Source organism: Oncorhynchus clarkii, unplaced genomic scaffold (assembly GCF_045791955.1).
Source record: "Oncorhynchus clarkii lewisi isolate Uvic-CL-2024 unplaced genomic scaffold, UVic_Ocla_1.0 unplaced_contig_3349_pilon_pilon, whole genome shotgun sequence".
NCBI lineage: Eukaryota > Metazoa > Chordata > Actinopteri > Salmoniformes > Salmonidae > Oncorhynchus > Oncorhynchus clarkii.
This window is the reverse complement of record NW_027258399.1, coordinates 22,501-41,000: the sequence shown is the minus strand read 5'-3', so window position 1 is coordinate 41,000 and position 18,500 is coordinate 22,501. Positions and strand designations below refer to the sequence as shown.

The window sequence follows — 18,500 nt, the reverse complement described above, 5'->3', positions numbered from 1 at the left end:
CACAAATTCGAGTAAAGAATGAGTCAACAACATCATTTGGGTCGAAGTTAACAGAATATTAACTTTGTGAGATTTTCACTGGACAGGTGTTCATTTATTGGTTTCTACCTTTATTGTTATCCAAAGCAACACGAGTGGAAACCATTGAAGGAGCAAAGCTGCACAGATATTCCATGGCTCATCACATTCACACTGTTCTGTGTCTGTATGGTTAGTTTTCTGTCAGTGGAGGCTGGTGGGAGGAGCTATAGGAGGACAAGCTCATTGTAATGGCTGGAAAATAATTGTGGTTCTCTATTGCCTCTCTATTGGATGGTTTGTCTATCATTCAAGAAATGCAGGCTAATGAGAGATTGCTATTGGTGCTTGATAACCATTACAGGCAGCTCACTCATCAGTAAAGATCAAGACCAAAGCATAATGCAATGTGTTTTTTTTTAAAACTTTAGACATTTCCACAAATGAATAACTGTATTTTGAGCAACCTATTCTTTCCTACTGCATGTTTGACAAGTAGGCCTTCAAATGAAAGGTTAAAAAACAGTCAAAATTCCTAAATAGTGCGTGTCTGCGTGTTTTGTGTGTGTGTACTGTCTCTGCGGGTCTGAATGGAGGAAGCTGAAGCGTTGGACTGGGATATTTACTGCCATCTAGTGGTAGTAAACGGAACAACGACACTGCAAAGACAGCGCTTGCTGCTACAATAAACTGTATAACAATGCAATGTAATTGTTTCACTGTGTAGTTTCAGCAGATAAGACCGTTTTCATTGTGATTGTGCCCTGACAACAACAAAAAATTGCAGTTTTGAGAAGTGCAGTAACTGCAGTCGACTGTGGTATTTTGGACGCAGTAATTGCTGCGTTCAACTGCAGTTGATAACTGCATTGTACTGCAGTTGAACTGCAGTTATACTGCACTCTAATTGCAGTTACACTGCAAAATTACTGCAGTAAAAAAAGTGTTTTATGCATACTGTAGTTATACTGCACTCTGACTGCAGTCTTTCTTCCGTAGCGGTGATATAACATTTCTGATTGTATGGGGTCCCCTACGGAAATTCCGGTTAACTTTCATGCAAGAAACTTGAGTCTGACATAACACCTGCAGCTAGCAGAGGCAGAGGTTCATTTTATTACAGCACCCCCGTTGCATTCTGGGAGAGTGGATAGAGACTGAGCAGTGGATCTTTTTTAGTAGTACGGCAATTTCTGGCACCCGAAATCTCATGTCGAAATAGCTAGTCTTCCGCTATCGGTAGTAATGGCGCTGACACGGTTCGAACGGTTCCTGGCCTCGATACTGCGGGGAGCGGTCGGGATGCTGTTTGCTGTCTTCCAGCTGCTCGCTCAGCTGCGGGGAGCCGACAGGTCGGTGAGGAGGCTCCCACCAATCACCAACCCACTGTTGATGGTCCCCGCGATGCGGCTCGCCCGCATGATTCGACGGAGAGAGGCAGGTGAACTTTATTAAAGTGTTGTTAGGTGGTTAAATGCCACCCGGTAGATCGTGACATAACGTGTAGTCATATAGAAATGTCCGGGGTAAATGAAGAACTGCCAGTTGCTTGTTTTATTATGCATCGTAGCTCGGAATGTTTAGGGAAGAGAAAGATGCTGCAAGGTGACTCGGTGGCACTGACGAATGCTGGGATATGTAGGCTAGTAATAACTCACGACAGTAGTTTACTGACAGTAGTTTACTGTACTTCGTAACTAATAGTACTTGTATTAATTACTCTTGGCCTACTTGAATAAATTAGCCTATTGAATTAACATTTCATATAAAATACATTCAAGTTGGTTGTGTTTTCAAACACATCCTGTCACATCCCAGAATATATACTGTAGTTTGGTTCTCTATTCCATACAGGGCTCTGTTCAAAAGCAGTGCACTACATAATAAGGTACCAGTTGGGACACAGATTTGTGTGGCTTTTGATGGTTGAGCCGGGCTCCCTGTTGAGAGGGATTTACTTCTAGAACGTAAACAATAGTGGCAGGGGGCCACGTAGGGCCACCGGAGGGGACTTGACTTAACCTGCACAAAGGTCACTGTAGTCAGAGGAGGCTACATCCCAAATGGCAACTGGTGACCTATATAGTGCACTACTTTTGACCAAGGCCCATAGGGTTCTGGTTGAAAGTAGTGCACTATAAAGGGAATAGTGTGCTATTTTGGGATAGAGACAGAGACAATAGGAACTCTTTCCCCGACTCCCGTTCTCTCTCTGCTATGTAACGTTACAGTGCTTTGAACATCTGGAAAATGTCACTATACATCCTGCCAATTGTACTCTCAGAATAGCTTTTTACAGTGTTTACAGCGTACGAGAATATACATATTCATCCTAAATATTCACGGTTGTGCTTCTCATTTATTTTTTGGATTGATCATGTTTGTATCCCAAATGGCACCCTATTCCCTATGTAATGCACTACTTCTGGTCAAAGGTAGTGCACTAACAGGGAATAGGGTGGCATTTGGGGCACAGAATATCTTGATGAATCAGACTGTAATTGATATAATTGCCCCTGTTCTCTCAGGTAACCAGTGTGGAGGTGGTACAGACCTACATAGACCGCATCCAAGAAATTAACCCTCTCATCAATGCCATGGTCAAGGACAGGTAAGAGAGAGGGTGTGTGTGTGTGAGATCGAGAGAGGACACCTACTTTCACTGTGCATTTCAAGTCAAGCCACACTCCCGTCCTCCCGTTATCTCTTACCTCCTATTCTCTGTCCTTCCCTCCTACCACCCCTCTCTCTCTCCATCCCTTCACCCATCTCTCTCAGGTTTTCATTGGCCCTGCAGGAGGCAGCCCAGGTGGATAAGCTGATAGAGGAGGAGACAGGAGGAGAGGATGTTCTGGAGGACAGGCTTCCTCTACTGGGTGTCCCTTTCACTGTCAAAGAGGCCTTCTCCCTCCAGGGTAGGCTGCTAATGCTACTCCTTCTAATGATGGTTAGAATAGAGTCACTTTATGTCTATGTACCCTGGTACTCTGGCAAACAGGGTCACTGCCCTGACCTGCAGCAGTACTGCTGTCTGTTGTATTTCAATATTTGATGCAACGTTTGGTGCCAAAGTATGGAGTCTTGCGTCCAGGGCAGGCTACTAATGCTACTTATAGTGAGGATAATATGATCAACATGGCCAATACCCTGAGCTGTAGTTGTGCCTGTGCTGCAATCAGTGTTCTTTCCCCACTGGTTGTCCTTGATGCAACGTTTGTTGCTAAAGTCTATCTGTCTCTGTGCCATTCCCTCACTCTCAAGGTCTAAACCTGCTGAAATTGGAAACCTACTGAACTACTACAGTTGAAATAGAAGCCTTGTTTGTTCCAATGCCTTGTCCACTGTCCCCATTTACCATCCCTCTCTCTTCTCCCCAGGCATGCCTAACTCCACAGGGCTGGTGTCACGGCGGGGGGTGATTTCGGCAACGGACGCTCCCCCGGTGGCTCTGCTGAAGAGGGCAGGGGCCATTCCTCTGGGGGTGACTAACTGTAGTGAGCTCTGCATGTGGCTTGAGTCCCATAACCGCCTGTATGGAATCACCAACAACCCATACGACCTGGAGAGGATACCAGGGGGAAGCTCCGGTTAGTTACACCGCTGTCATTCTCCAATGGAATGGATGGAATCCAATGAAATGGAATGGATGGAATCCAATGAAATGGAATGACAACAGAATGTTTGGAATACGGTGGAATGGAGCAGATAATAGAATGTTACCTTTACTGTCAACCTTCAATATATTGTTACTACCATCTAGTATGACCTTTATCTCTCTGTCTGTCTCTCTCAGGAGGGGAGGGCAGTATTTTGGGGGGCGGTGGTTCCGTGATAGGGGTTGGCTCTGATGTTGGGGGCAGTATTCGCATCCCAGCATTCTTCAACGGCATCTTCGGCCACAAGCCAACATCAGGTGAGGGCGTCCAGTCTGACACCTGTGTGTGAGTGTTGTGTGCATGGAGGTTTGTATCTATCCCCGCGTTGTAGAGAGACACGTCCTGTGTGTGTGAGACACTCACACCAATCTGCTGTCTCTGTAGGATGTAACAGGGCCAGTTACTTCTAATCGTGCGTGTGGTTGTGTTTAATTGCAGGTGTGTGTGTATTTTAATATTTGGTATGTTATTAGTATCCCCATTAGCTGTTGCTAAAGCAGCAGCTACTCTTCCTGGGGTCCACACAGAACATGATACAGAGCATCGTTAGACAACAACAGCTCAAGGACAGAACTACATACATTTAAAAAGGGCACACAGCTTTCATGTCAATACAATAAACACAAACTATCTAGGTGAAATAGGGGAGAGGCGTTGTGCTGTGAGGTGTTGCTTTATCTGTTTTTTAAACCAGGTCTGCTGTTCATTTGAGCAACAGAGTTCCATTGAATAATGGCTCTATGTAATACTGTACGCTTTCTTGAATTTGTTGTGGATTTGGGGACTGTGAAAAGACCCCTGGTGGCATTTTGTTTTTATATATTGTTTTATTTCACCTTTATTTAACCACCTTTATTTAACCAGGTAGGCTAGTTGAGAACACCTTTATTTAACCAGGTAGGCTAGTTGAGAACACCTTTATTTAACCAGGTAGGCTAGTTGAGAACACCTTTATTTAACCAGGTAGGCTAGTTGAGAACACCTTTATTTAACCAGGTAGGCTAGTTGAGAACACCTTTATTTAACCAGGTAGGCTAGTTGAGAACACCTTTATTTAACCAGGTAGGCTAGTTGAGAACACCTTTATTTAACCAGGTAGGCTAGTTGAGAACACCTTTATTTAACCAGGTAGGCTAGTTGAGAACACCTTTATTTAACCAGGTAGGCTAGTTGAGAACACCTTTATTTAACCAGGTAGGCTAGTTGAGAACACCTTTATTTAACCAGGTAGGCTAGTTGAGAACACCTTTATTTAACCAGGTAGGCCAGTTGAGAACACCTTTATTTAACCAGGTAGGCTAGTTGAGAACACCTTTATTTAACCAGGTAGGCTAGTTGAGAACACCTTTATTTAACCAGGTAGGCTAGTTGAGAACACCTTTATTTAACCAGGTAGGCTAGTTGAGAACACCTTTATTTAACCAGGTAGGCTAGTTGAGAACACCTTTATTTAACCAGGTAGGCTAGTTGAGAACACCTTTATTTAACCAGGTAGGCTAGTTGAGAACACCTTTATTTAACCAGGTAGGCTAGTTGAGAACAACTTCTCATTTGCAACTGCGACCTGGCCAAGATAAAGCATAGCAATTCGACACAAACAACAACACAGAGTTACACATGGAATAAACAAAACATAGTCAATAATACAGTAGAACAAAATACAACAAAAAGTCTATATACAGTGAGTGCAAATGAGGTACGATAAGGGAGTTAAGGCAATAAATAGGCCATGGTGGCAAAGTAATTACAATATAGCAATTAAACACTGGAATGGTAGAATGTGCAGAAGATGAATGTGCAAGTAGAGATACTGGGGTGCAAAGGAGCAAGATAAATAAATAAATATAGTATGGGGATGAGGTAGATAGATGGGCCGTTTACAGATGGGCTATGTACAGGTGCAGTGATCTGTGAGCTACTCTGACAGCTGGTGCTTAAAGCTAGTGAGGGAGATATGAGTCTCCAGCTTCAGTGATTTTTGCAGTTCGTTCCAGTCATTGGCAGCAGAGAACTGGAAGGATAGTCGACCAAAGGAGGAATTGGCTTTGGGGGTGACCAGTGAGATATATTTGCTGGAGCTTTGGTGACAAAACGGATGGCACTGTGATAGACTGCATCCAATTTGTTGAGTAGAGTATTAGAGGCTATTTTATAGATGACATCCCCGAAGTCGAGGATCGGTAGGATGGTCAGTTTTACGAGGGTTTGTTTGGCAGCATGAGTGAAGGATGCTTTGTTGCGATATAGGAAGCCAATTCTGGATTGGAGATGCTTAATGTGAGTCTGGAAGGAGAGTTTACAGTCTAACCAGACACCCAGGTATTTGTCGTTGTTCACGTATTCTAAGTCAGAACCGTCCAGAGTAGTGATGCTGGACGGACGGGCAGGTGCGGGCAGTGATCGGGTGAAGAGCATGCATTTAGTTTTACTTGTATTTAAGAGCAATTGGAGGCCATGGAAGGAGAGTTGTATGGCATTGAAGCTTGTCTGGATGTTAGTTAACACAGTGTCCAAAGAGGGGCCAGAAGTATACAGAATCTTGTCGTCTGCGTAGAGGTGGATCAGAGAATCACCAGCAGCAAGAGCGACATCATTGATGTATACAGAGAATAGAGTCGACCCGAGAATTGAACCCTGTGTAGAGACTGCCAGAGTTCCGGACAACAGGCCCTCCGATTTGACCCACTGAACTCTGTCAGAGAAGTAGTTGGTGAACCAGGCGAGGCAATCATTTGAGATCCCAAGGCTGTCGAGTCTGCCAATAAGAATGTGGTGATTGACAGAGTCGAAAGTCTTGGCCAGGTCGATGAATATGGCGGCACAGTAATGTCTCTTATCGATGGCGGTTATGATTTCGTTTAGGACCTTGAGCGTGGCTGAGGTGCTGTGGCCAAGATTGAACTGTTTGGCCTGAATGCCAAGAGTCATATATGGAGAAATCTGGCACCATCCCTACAGTGAAGCATGGTGATGACAACATAATGCAGTGGGGATGTTTTTCAGCAGCAGGGACTGGGAGACTAGTCAGGATTGAGGGAAAGATGAACAGAGTAAAGTGCAGAGAGATCAAAACCTGCTCCAGAGTGCTCCAGGACCTCAAACGGGGGCCAAGGTTCACCTTCCAACAGGACAACAACCCTAAGCACACAGCCAAGACAACGCAAGAGTGGCTACGTGACAAGTCTCTGGATGTCCTTGAGTGGCCCAGCAAGAGCCCGGACTTGAACCCTATCGAACATCTCTGGAGAGACCTGAAAATAGCTGTGCAGTGATGCTCCCCATCCAACCTGAAAGAGCTTGAGAGGATCTCAAGATGTCAAGATACAGGTGTGCCAAGCTTATAGCGTCATACCCAAGAAGACTCAAGGCTGTAATTAGGTGCCTCAAAGTATTGAGTAAAGGGTCTGAATACTTATGTAAATCAGATATTTTCATTTTTGTATTTTTTTATACATTAGCAAACATTAAAAATAAAAAATAAACTGTTTTTGCTTTGTCATTATGGGGTATTGTGTGGAGATTGTTGAGGGGAAACCAACTATTTAATCTGGTTTAGAATAAGGCTCTAACGTGACAAAATGTAGAAAAGGTTAAGGGGTCTGAATACTTTCCGAATGCACCGTAAGTTGACTATGTAAACAATTTGGGATTTTCAACACCAATGTTTCTTATCAAAAGAAGAAGTGATGCAGTCAGTCTCTTCTCAACTGTTAGCCAAGAGAGACTGGCATGCATAGTGTTTATATCAGCCCTCTGATTACAATGAGCTACAGTTTAACTTGGTCTTTCTTTGCACCACTTGACCACATGATTGGACAATAATCAAGATCAGACTAAACTAGAGGCTGCAGGACCTTCTTTGTGCAGTCAAAAAGCAGAGCATCTCTTTATTACAGACAGACCTCTCCCCATCTTTACAACCATTGAATCTGTATGTTTTGACCATGACAGTTTACAATCTAAGGGAACACCAAGTAATTGAGTCTCCTCAACTTGTTCAACAGTCACACCATTCATTACCAGATTCAGCCGAGGTCTAGAACTTAGGGAGTGATTGGTACTAAATACAAGGCTCTTAGTTTTAGAGATGTTCAGGACCAGTTTATTACGGGCCACCCATTCCTAAACAGACTGCAACTCTTTGTTAAGGGTTTCAGTGACTTCATTAGCTGTGGTTGCTGATGTATATATGGTTGAATCATTAACATACATGAACACACGTCCTTTGTGTGTGTTTGTGTGGTTTTGTTTGCTTGCAGGTATGTGTGTTTTTCTGGGTGTTCTACTGATATTGTCCATTATCCTCCCTCTAGACAGGTGTAGTATCTAACGTGGGTCAGTTCTCCTCTCTCTCTGTAGGTGTAGTATCTAACGTGGGTCAGTTCTCCTCTCTGTAGGTGTAGTATCTAACGTGGGTTAGTTCTCCTCTCTGTAGGTGTAGTATCTAACGTGGATCAGTTCTCCTCTCTGTAGGTGTAGTATCTAACGTGGGTCAGTTCTCTCTCTCTCTGTAGGTGTAGTATCTAACGTGGGTCAGTTCTCTCTCTCTCTCTGTAGGTGTAGTATCTAACGTAGGTCAGTTCTCGTCTCTGTAGGTGTAGTATCTAACGTGGGTCAGTTCTCCTCTCTGTAGGTGTAGTATCTAACTTGGGTCAGTTCTCCTCTCTGTAGGTGTAGTATCTAACGTAGGTCAGTTCTCCTCTCTCTCTCTGTAGGTGTAGTATCTAACGTGGGTCAGTTCTCCTCTCTGTAGGTGTAGTATCTAACGTGGGTCAGTTCTCCTCTCTGTAGGTGTAGTATCTAACGTGGGTCAGTTCTCCTCTCTGTAGGTGTAGTATCTAACGTAGGTCAGTTCTCCTCTCTCTCTCTGTAGGTGTAGTATCTAACGTGGGTCAGTTCTCTCTCTCTCTGTAGGTGTAGTATCTAACGTGGGTCAGTTCCCCCCGGCCTCGGGGCAGCAGCCTGGTTTCTTGTGTACAGGCCCAATGTGTCGCTACGCCCAGGACCTGCTGCCAATGCTCAGAGTTATGGGAGGAGCCAACGCTGACAGGTACAGAGGGGCAACAACAACAACAATCAAAGATAAACAATGACTACACGTTAATAATACCCAGATATGACCATGTCTTCTCTCCCTCTGCCTCCCCCTCTGCAGGTTGTCTCTGTCGTCTCAGGTGGATCTGAAGAGACTTCGGTTCTTTTCTGTTCCTCACGATGGAGGCTCTCCTCTGGTGTCTCCTGTCGACCAGCAGCTAGTCCTGGCTCAGAGGAGGGTGAGAGAGAGAGAGAGAGGGGGAGGAGGGGAGGGAGACAGGAGAGTTCCTCTGGTCTCTCCTATAGACTAGCAGCTAGTCCTGGCTCAGAGGAGGGTGAGAGAGAGAGAGGGGAGGAGGGGGGGGAGACAGGAGAGTTCCTCTGGTGTCTCCTATAGACCAGCAGCTAGTCCTGGCTCAGAGGAGAGAGAGAAAGGGGGAGGAGGGAAGGGAGACAGGAGAGTTCCTCTGGTCTCTCCTATAGACTAGCAGCTAGTCCTGGCTCAGAGGAGGGTGAGAGAGAGAGAGGGGAGGAGGGGGGGAGACAGGAGAGTTCCTCTGGTGTCTCCTATAGACCAGTAGCTAGTCCTGGCTCAGAGGAGGGTGAGAGAGAGAGGGGGAGGAGGGGAGGGAGACAGGAGAGTTCCTCTGGTGTCTCCTATAGACCAGCAGCTAGTCCTGGCTCAGAGGAGGGTGAGAGAGAGAGGGGGAGGAGGGGAGGGAGACAGGAGAGTTCCTCTGGTGTCTCCTATAGACCAGCAGCTAGTCCTGGCTCAGAGGAGGGTGAGAGAGAGAGGGGGAGGAGGGGAGGGAGACAGGAGAGTTCTTCTGGTGTCTCCTATAGACCAGCAGCTAGTCCTGGCTCAGAGGAGGGTGAGAGAGAGCGGAGGGGAGGGAGACAGGAGAGTTCCTCTGGAGTCTCCTATAGACCAGCAGCTAGTCCTGGCTCAGAGGAGGGTGAGAGAGGGGGGGAGGAGGGGAGGGAGACAGGAGAGTTCCTCTGGTGTCTCCTATAGACCAGCAGCTAGTCCTGGCTCAGAGGAGGGTGAGAGAGAGAGGGGGGGAGGAGGGGAGGGAGACAGGAGAGTTCCTCTGGTGTCTCCTATAGACCAGCAGCTAGTCCTGGCTCAGAGGAGGGTGAGAGAGAGAGGAGGGTGAGTTGGAGAAAGAAAGGGGGAGATAAGAGATGAGGGAAATGGTTGAATCAGGAGAGACAGAGGAAGATTAGAAGATGGAAATAGAGAGGGAGGGAGAGAACATTAGAGAATTCAGTGTCACCATGTCTTCCCCAGGTGGTAGAGTGTCTGGAGGCAGACCTGGGGGTCAAAGTTCAGCAGCTGAAGATTCCTCAGCTCAAATACTCCTTCCAGATCTGGAGTGCGATGATGGGAGCCCCGGGGAAGGATGGAAAGGTGTGTATCTATTTGTGTGAGTTTTTGCTTGTCTCTGAGTGATTGGTGAGTGCTTGAATGTATAGTATTGCCTTAATGGTCTGTATGCCTGTTCGTCCAACAGCAGCCCACATCATTTGCAGAGCTGATGTCTGACCATGGGAAGAAGGTGTGGCCTCTATGGGAGATGGCTAAGTGGACTGTGGGACTCTCCAAGCACACCGTGGCTGCTATAGGTGTGTGATTGTTATGTGTTGGTTATGTGATGGTGTGTGATGGTTTAAGGACATGTAGTAGGCCTCCCCTACTTCTCTGTTCCTCCCTCCTTTTCTCTCTCTCCCTGTCCCCCTCTCCCTTGTCAACTATGTCATGTTGTCTGTAACTGGGGATAATGTTATATTGTCTTTCATTTAACTCAGTGCTCTTGAAAGTGGGGCACATTGTTGTAAATGAAATAACCAGAACTCCCCTCAGTTCTGGTCCTGGTAGAGATGTTTCACTGGTCCCGATCCACGTCAGACTGGGAGTGTGTTGGTACATACAAATGACTGTCCTTTTACCTCTCTCTCTCTACCTCTCTCTCTACCTCTCTCTCTGCCTCTCTCTACCTCTCTCTCGCTCTCTCTACCTCTCTCTACCTTCTCTCTCAGGTCTGGTCCTGGTAGAGATGTTCCAGAGGTCCCAGCCCACCCAGTTCATCCTGCAGCAGAAGGAGTCTCTCCAGAAGGACCTGGAGGAACTGTTGGGGACAGACGGGGTGCTGCTCTACCCCTCTCACCCGCACCTCGCCCCCAAACACCACCATCCCCTCTTCACCCCCTTCAACTTCTCCTACACTGGTCAGTGGTGCTTTAGCTAGCTTGGTGTCAGTGGTGCTTTAGCTAGCTTGGTGTCAGTGGTGCTTTAGCTAGCTTGGTGTCAGTGGTGCTTTAGCTAGCTTGGTGTCAGTGGTGCTTTAGCTAGCTTGGTGTCAGTGGTGCTTTAGCTAGCTTGGTGTCAGTGGTGCTTTAGCTAGCTTGGTGTCAGTGGTGCTTTAGCTAGCTTGGTGTCAGTGGTACTTTAGCTAGCTTGGTGTCAGTGGTACTTTAGCTAGCTTGGTGTCAGTGGTACTTTAGCTAGCTTGGTGTCAGTGGTGCTTTAGCTAGCTTGGTGTCAGTGGTGCTTTAGCTAGCTTGGTGTCAGTGGTGGAAGGTAGGCAGTAGTTTGCAGAGCCTTGTATGATCTTTACCTGGTCAGGAAAATATCTAACCCTAAATGACAGCCATTGCCTGAAGTACAGTTCCACATTTTTATCAGCTCTGACACAGTACCCTTCTCTCATCCCTCACAGGTATCTTTAACATTCTGGGTCTTCCGGTGACCCAGTGTCCGTTGGGGCTGAGCGCGGAGGGTTTACCCTTGGGACTGCAGCTGGTAGTGGGGAAGCAGCAGGACCGTCTCTCCCTGGCCACCGCTGTGTTCCTGGAGAAGACCTTCGGCGGTTGGAGAGACCCGGGGAGCATCGCCACGGCCACCACCCAGCTAGATACCTGGCGCGGGGCGTCAACGACCGCATCGTGAATATACAGAGATGTTTATTCTGGGATGAATGACAGTCCTAGAAAACAGAGGAATGTATGTACTGACACAGACAGGCAGACACACTCACACTGTCTGTTTGCACATGCCGTCCTGTCAGTCGTCCAGCCTTCTCATTCGTTCTTTAACAACAGACTGTCGCCAGGTTACTGAGTCACTCGTCCACTACAGTATGTCTGTGTCTCCGTCACAAAGTGCCCTATGCTTGTCCAAAGAGCCTTTATGTGTCCTGTCATTGTGTGTTCCTGGCTTGTGTCCCAAATGACTCCCCATATAGTACACTACATTTAACCAGAGCCCTAATCCCTACACAGTGCCCTATATTTGACCAGAGCCCTATTCCCTTCATAGTGCTCTATATTTGACCAGAGCCATATTCCCTACATAGTGCACTACTTTTGACCAGAGCCCTATTCCTTTCATAGTGCACTACTTACATATTGCACTACTATGGGTCCCGGTCAAAAGTAGCGCACTATATCGGGAATAGGGTGCCATTTGGGATGCGGGTGGTGACTGTCCGACAGCTATATGTTGCGTCAGGGTTTTGTTGTGTAATGTCCAGTAAGGTTTTCTCTCTGTACACTGTATTTGTCCACCACTAACGAGACGTTGGAACCTTATTGGAGAGAGACGGTATTATGAGAATGTAATGTGTTATGGTGTAGTCCATGTTGAAATGATGGGTAATTGAGGGGTGATGTGATATACCACGTCTCTTCAATGACTGGCGCTTTTTCAACAAGTTAAAAGGTTAACGTGATCTACTGTATAAAGACATGTGCACATTATGATCATTTGAAAGGATCTCTTTGATAATGTTTCATATTAAATGTCAATGGTTACTGTCCTACTACAATTATGCCAGAACAAATAGTATAATAAAATGTACATTATACTGAGGACAACATTGTATTTCCTAAGTGTGTTTTTGACATTTTCTCTGTGAAACGGACCTTTATATTTCCCCGTAGCAGCAATGGTACACTTCAGGCTGGTTTCCCGGACACAGATTAAGCCATTAAGCATGCTTGTAAATCCAAGAGTGTTAATCTGTATCCGGGAAACCGACCAACAATCTCAGAAATGTAGGCTAATCTTTTCTGCTGACAATGTCTTCTTCAATTTGACCAGCGGGGGGAGTATATGTTCCAATTACATTTTATCAATAGCATAGAATGTCTGGTTGTCATTGCAAAGGTGGTGTGCTGTTCAGATCTATGATTGAAAGAGAAATGGGGAACCTGAGCTAGTCGATTCAGTTTTTGTTTGTGTTCTCAATCAAATTTATTTATAAAGCCCTTTTTACATCAGCTGATGTCACAAAGTGCTATACAGAAACCCAGCCTAAAGCCCCAAACAGAAAGCAATGCAGATGTAGAAGCACGGTGGCTAAAACGTTGGTTCCTGTGACTAAATCATCACAGATTGGAGTGTTGCGATTCAGAATGAAATCACGCAATGATGTCCTCATTCACCACGCACACACCAGTCCACAAATAGGAATCTGTCATCACTCAGGGCCGTGGATTTATGCCTCCTTCAAAACAACTGGGAACTCAGAATTCTCCGACTTCCGACCTCAGTGCGTTCAAACCAACCGGGTTCAGAAAACAGACTGGGTAAAAATCATTCTAGAGCTCCGACTTTCTGACGTCATGATTTGACCTCGTATATTTTCCGAGTTCCCAGGTAATGTTTTGCATCCTGGTGGAAGCTATGGTGCTTTTGTTTTGTCCTGTAGCCTAAGGTTTTTATGTGCCAAGATAAGGAAAAATGCAGCCTTATACAAAAGCGCATTGTTTTGAATGTCCACTGACATCCCAACAGTTAAATATGCAATAAAATGTATTTTATTCAAATGAGCTTTCAAATTCTGCTACTTGCTTTAATGTGAAAAGAGTCTGAATTTGCTTAGAAACATATTTATTTCCAGAATCTTTAACCTGACCATATGTTTGAATATCTGCAGTAGTTTGAGCTCATCATCAGGGTTTTCAGCGAGGGGCACCATTGCTTCAGGTTCCAGCGTGTACAGTAAAAGCATCAGTGGCACAGTGGAACAGAATAATACAATATTAGAAAGAAAAAAAGTGTCATTGCAGTGACACTTCCGCTTCACGTTATTTTCTCTCAGGCCCCGCCCCGTGTGTCGTCCAATCAGAGAGCTCGTTTAGCAGCGCTTCAAGAAAACATTATTATTACGGTAGAGAGATCGACCGCACTGGGAATCAGACCAAGAAACGGATCGAAATCCACGGTAGATTTACCGTCGATAGACCATCTGCAGTTATTGTAACGATCGATTATTTTATTGTGACTGTTTTGACCGAGAAGCCAACACAATTCCTACATCATCCGATACTGCTTTGCAAAGACAGGTAAACCGTTGGATATCCGGCTTATTCGGCCATTATAGCAATCATCCAGGCAGAAATCCCCCGGTAATGAATTTACGGTTGTATTCTGAGCGAGCTCTTCCATGATTAACACTACAGTGTCTGATGGAAAGTGCAATCAAGCTCGTTTCATTTTGATGATCTGTCTTGCAGCAATCTATATTTTCGCTGTTAAGGTCAGTCAGCTTAATTCACCAGCTCTATTTGTCAAGTGGAGAGGAGCGGGCAGCTGAGGGCATGGCTTATCGCCACACAAGGTGCTTTAGTAGCGGCCGTCTGCTACAGCAACATTGGATCCTATGAACACCCCGTAGGATCGGGATTAATAATAGGGCTACAATGTAGCTAGCGTTGATTAATTGTAGCCGACCATATTCAGAATAATATATTGCAATGAGGTGGTGCTGAAAGAGTGCGATAGAAAAATGAACAAGAGGGGGAATGGCTGACTATAGTTGAAGGTTTTCCCTTTGACTTGGATGAACTATAAACTATAACGAATAGGCTGTTCTTAAACGACTTCCTTCTCTCCCTGACAGTGACAGCTGTGGTCTTTTTGCATGCAGCAATAGGTTCCATCGCCGCTAGGACGAGCCTGCATCGACTGAGACATTGTGATAGGCTGGCTATAGGAGAAGGAACCGGCTGCATGCACCTCCGCCTCCCTCCTCCACCGTCAGCAGCGATGACGGTACCGTTCAGTGCCTGTATCACCCGTTAACGGGATGACGAAGTGAACCAAGCCTCCTCACGCACCGAACGCTGGATTCCGCATGAGGACTGAAAGAGAGGGAGACAAGAGGTGATGGCGATGCTGATCTAGTGAGGAGAAGGGAAAGCCTATTCATTTTCCCGATTGATTTATCAGGACCTTAACAGCCGACACGGGGTCTCTACCGGGGTTTCAACAACCAATTAATCCCCTCGCACGACGGAGGACATTTGTCATTCCGAGGCGATGGGAACCGCGCGTGGATGCCGGACTGCGGTTTAAACGTGCACGTGTCTCTCTGTGAAAACACCGCTGTGATGGAGCACGACGAAAGTAGCGACGCGGAGGTTGCTGCGGAGCCCCTGCTGCACGGTATTCACGCGCCCAATCGGATCAGGCCCTCGTCGTACCGGGCACTGCGGAGTGCCGTTTCCAGCCTGGCGCGCATCGATGACTTCGTATGTGAGAAGATCGGGTCAGGGTTCTTTTCAGAGGTCTTCAAGGTGAGTCTTCAATGCAAGTTATTAACAAAACCTATTCATTCATTACTGTATAATATTATATTGCAATGCTTAAAAAACTATGTATAGCCAGCCTCCTTGTATGTATATATATATGCAGCATACTACTACTTCTGTCTGCCATGATCCATGAGGTCTGAACCTTGATGGCACAGGAAGTAGTAGTGTGCCCACCCTTTGACCAAGGGCATCACCTCCTCAAGTCCAGCTTGCTACACAAGGTTCATCATCATTTACAGGTCTATAGGTCACACACAGGAAAATATGTGTAGGACTGTTGACGGCAGACAACCTTGTTATGCTCAGTATAGATGACAGACCACCCTATGACTCCCCTGAGAGACACATCTCATTAGTACAGCTGCTAGGATCTACCTGGCCCAGGCTCATGACTCTCCGTTTCATTACATTACACATAAGTCAATGGAGGAAGGCGTCTTCTGTAGGGGGAGTTTTGTTAAGAGCCGCGCCGCTCGGTCTGAACATTAAAGCACTCGAGTATAGAGAATCATTGTACCATCTAATCCGCTGTGAAATATGTTTTCAATAACCAACAATATTGTATATTCAGCTGTTTTGAAGTTGGTGTTCAAAACCGAAAGTAAAAGATGCAAAAGGGAAACTTAAGAACGGGAAGCATAGAAATAGCACACATAGAACAGATCTAACGCTTTTTAGACTTGCGCTCAATGCCATGACAAATCTATAACTCACATTTCTATGCTAAAGAAAGTTACATTTTATACGGTTAGGGTTCCCACACGGACATGTCTCCATGGTACAGCGCTTGTTTACCGAAAACAGACGGTAGACTGAGTGCACTGCCTGTGCCAATTAGCTATCTGCGTCTCACCTGTGTAAATGGAAAACAGACGCCACAAACGTGTTGTCACTGAAAAATACTGTCGGCTGCAACTGTGTTAAAAACATTGTACAGTAAGTGTGTATTTTGCATCTGTGGAATAATGTTGATGTGAAATGAAAGTAGAGAGCTTTACGTTTCTAGAACTGTACCACAACTGAGAATCGATTCATGGTTAGATGGATTATTTGGCTGCCAGAGTAATGTAATGTCCTTGGACTATAAGGAGTAAGGTTATTCTCTTTAGTCTGTTGTTGTGCAGGGATCTAGTCTATTTCTTAGAGACTTGTTCAGCATATACTAACAAAAGATTTTGACATGGTGAAAGAGGTGGGAATCTCTCCTGCCAGAGAGATGTGTGTCTCAGTGGCACTGTGCCCTGCCAGAGAGATGTGTGTCTCAGTGGTACTGTGCCCTGCCAGAGAGATGTGTGTCTCAGTGGTACTGTGCCCTGCCAGAGAGATGTGTGTCTCAGTGGTACTGTGCCCTGCCAGAGAGGTGTGTGTCTCAGTGGTACTGTGCCCTGCCAGAGAGGTGTGTGTCTCAGTGGTACTGTGCCCTGCCAGAGAGGTGTGTGTCTCAGTGGTACTGTGCCCTGCCAGAGAGGTGTGTGTTTCAGTGATACTGTGCCCTGCCAGAGAGGTGTGTGTCTCAGTGGTACTGTGCCCTGCCAGAGAGATGTGTGTCTCAGTGGTACTGTGCCCCTGCCCTGCCAGAGAGGTGTGTGTATCAGTGGTACTGTGCCCTGCCAGAGAGGTGTGTGTTTCAGTGATACTGTGCCCTGCCAGAGAGGTGTGTGTCTCAGTGGTACTGTGCCCTGCCAGAGAGTTGTGTGTCTCAGTGGTACTGTGCCCCTGCCCTGACAGAGAGGTGTGTGTATCAGTGGTACTGTGCCCTGCCAGAGAGTTGTGTGTCTCAGTGGTACTGTGCCCTGCCAGAGAGTTTTGTGTCTCAGTGGTACTGTGCCCTGCCAGAGAGGTGTGTGTCTCAGTGATACTGTGCCCTGCCAGAGAGGTTTGTGTCTCAGTGGTACTGTGCCCCTGCCAGAGAGTTTTGTGTCTCAGTGGCACTGTGCCCTGCCAGAGAGTTTTGTGTCTCAGTGGTACTGTGCCCTGCCAGAGAGTTGTGTGTCTCAGTGGTACTGTGCCCTGCCAGAGAGGTGTGTGTCTCAGTTGCACTGTGCCCGGCCAGAGAGGTGTGTGTCTCAGTGGTACTGTGCCCTGCCAGAGAGATGTGTGTCTCAGTGGTACTGTGCCCTGCCAGAGAGGTGTGTGTCTCAGTGGTACTGTGCCCTGCCAGAGAGATGTGTGTCTCAGTGATACTGTGCCCTGCCAGAGAGGTGTGTGTCTCAGTGGTACTGTGCCCTGCCAGGGAGGTGTGTGTCTCAGTGGTACTGTGCCCCTGCCCTGCCAGAGAGGTGTGTGTCAGTGGTACTGTGCCCCTGCCCTGCCAGAGAGGTGTGTGTCTCAGTGGCACTGTGCCTCTGCCCTGCCAGAGAGGTGTGTGTCTCAGTGGTACTGTGCCCTGCCTGAGAGGTGTGTGTCTCAGTCGTGCTGTTCCCCTGCCCTGCCAGAGAGGTGTGTGTCTCAGTGGCACTGTGCCCTGCCAGAGAAGTGTGTGTCTCAGTGGGACTGTGCCCCTGCCCTGCCAGAGAGGAGGAGAGGACTGTGTGATTACAGGAGAACAGGTCGCGCTCACTGCTCACACTAAGCTGATTACCTCTCAGGCTCTCACAGCCTCTGTGTGTTTCTGTGTGTGTGTTTACAGTGTGTGCATCTTCAATTTAAACTATAGCAACTTCACTGTGAACTGAAGGTGTGATGGTGAGCACATCAGTGTGTGGGGACTTGTGTGTGTTTGTTTTAAAACCTCAAGGTCCGTGACTGCTGTATAAATGCCCATGTCGTTACCACAGACTATTAACATGACAGTCAATGTGTTCACTGGGACAAGATACAGTACGTTACTGATACACAACATCAATGTGTTCACTGGGCCAAGATACAGTACATTACTGATTCACAACATCAATGTGTTCACTGGGCCAAGATACAGTACATTACTGATACACAACATCAATGTGTTCACTGGGCCAAGATACAGTACATTACTGATACACAACATCAATGTGTTCACTGGGCCAAGATCATTACTGATACACAACATCAATGTGTTCACTGGTGTTCACTGGGCCAAGATGCAGTACATTACTGATACACAACATCAATGTGTTCATCCAAGATGCAGTACATTACTGATACACAACATCAATGGCATTACTGATACACAACATCAATGTGTTCACTGGGCCAAGATACAGTACATTACTG

At 46.4% G+C, this 18,500-nt stretch overlaps 2 protein-coding genes across 2 annotated transcripts in view; both read left to right on the top strand.

The window, feature by feature from the left end:
• The first annotated feature begins 1,153 nt into the window (after positions 1-1,153).
• Positions 1,154-12,584, top strand: LOC139396854 (fatty-acid amide hydrolase 2-A-like). The gene is made up of 11 exons (XM_071143771.1): positions 1,154-1,455; positions 2,547-2,629; positions 2,797-2,933; positions 3,396-3,605; positions 3,812-3,931; positions 8,589-8,724; positions 8,830-8,947; positions 10,000-10,119; positions 10,223-10,334; positions 10,749-10,937; positions 11,429-12,584. The coding sequence occupies exons 1-11, from the start codon at positions 1,264-1,266 to the stop codon at positions 11,656-11,658; spliced, it is 1,647 nt and encodes a 548-aa protein (XP_070999872.1). The 5' UTR covers positions 1,154-1,263; the 3' UTR covers positions 11,659-12,584.
• Positions 12,585-13,870: 1,286 nt separating this feature from the next.
• The window catches only part of LOC139396850 (dual specificity testis-specific protein kinase 2-like), a 21,333-nt gene continuing 16,703 nt past the window's right edge, over positions 13,871-18,500 (top strand). Inside the window, exons 1-2 of the mRNA XM_071143767.1 lie at positions 13,871-14,057; positions 14,615-15,290. Of these exons, the coding sequence (XP_070999868.1) occupies positions 15,051-15,290 (240 nt within the window). The 5' untranslated portion in view covers positions 13,871-14,057; positions 14,615-15,050. The remainder of the gene's footprint in view (positions 14,058-14,614; positions 15,291-18,500) is intronic.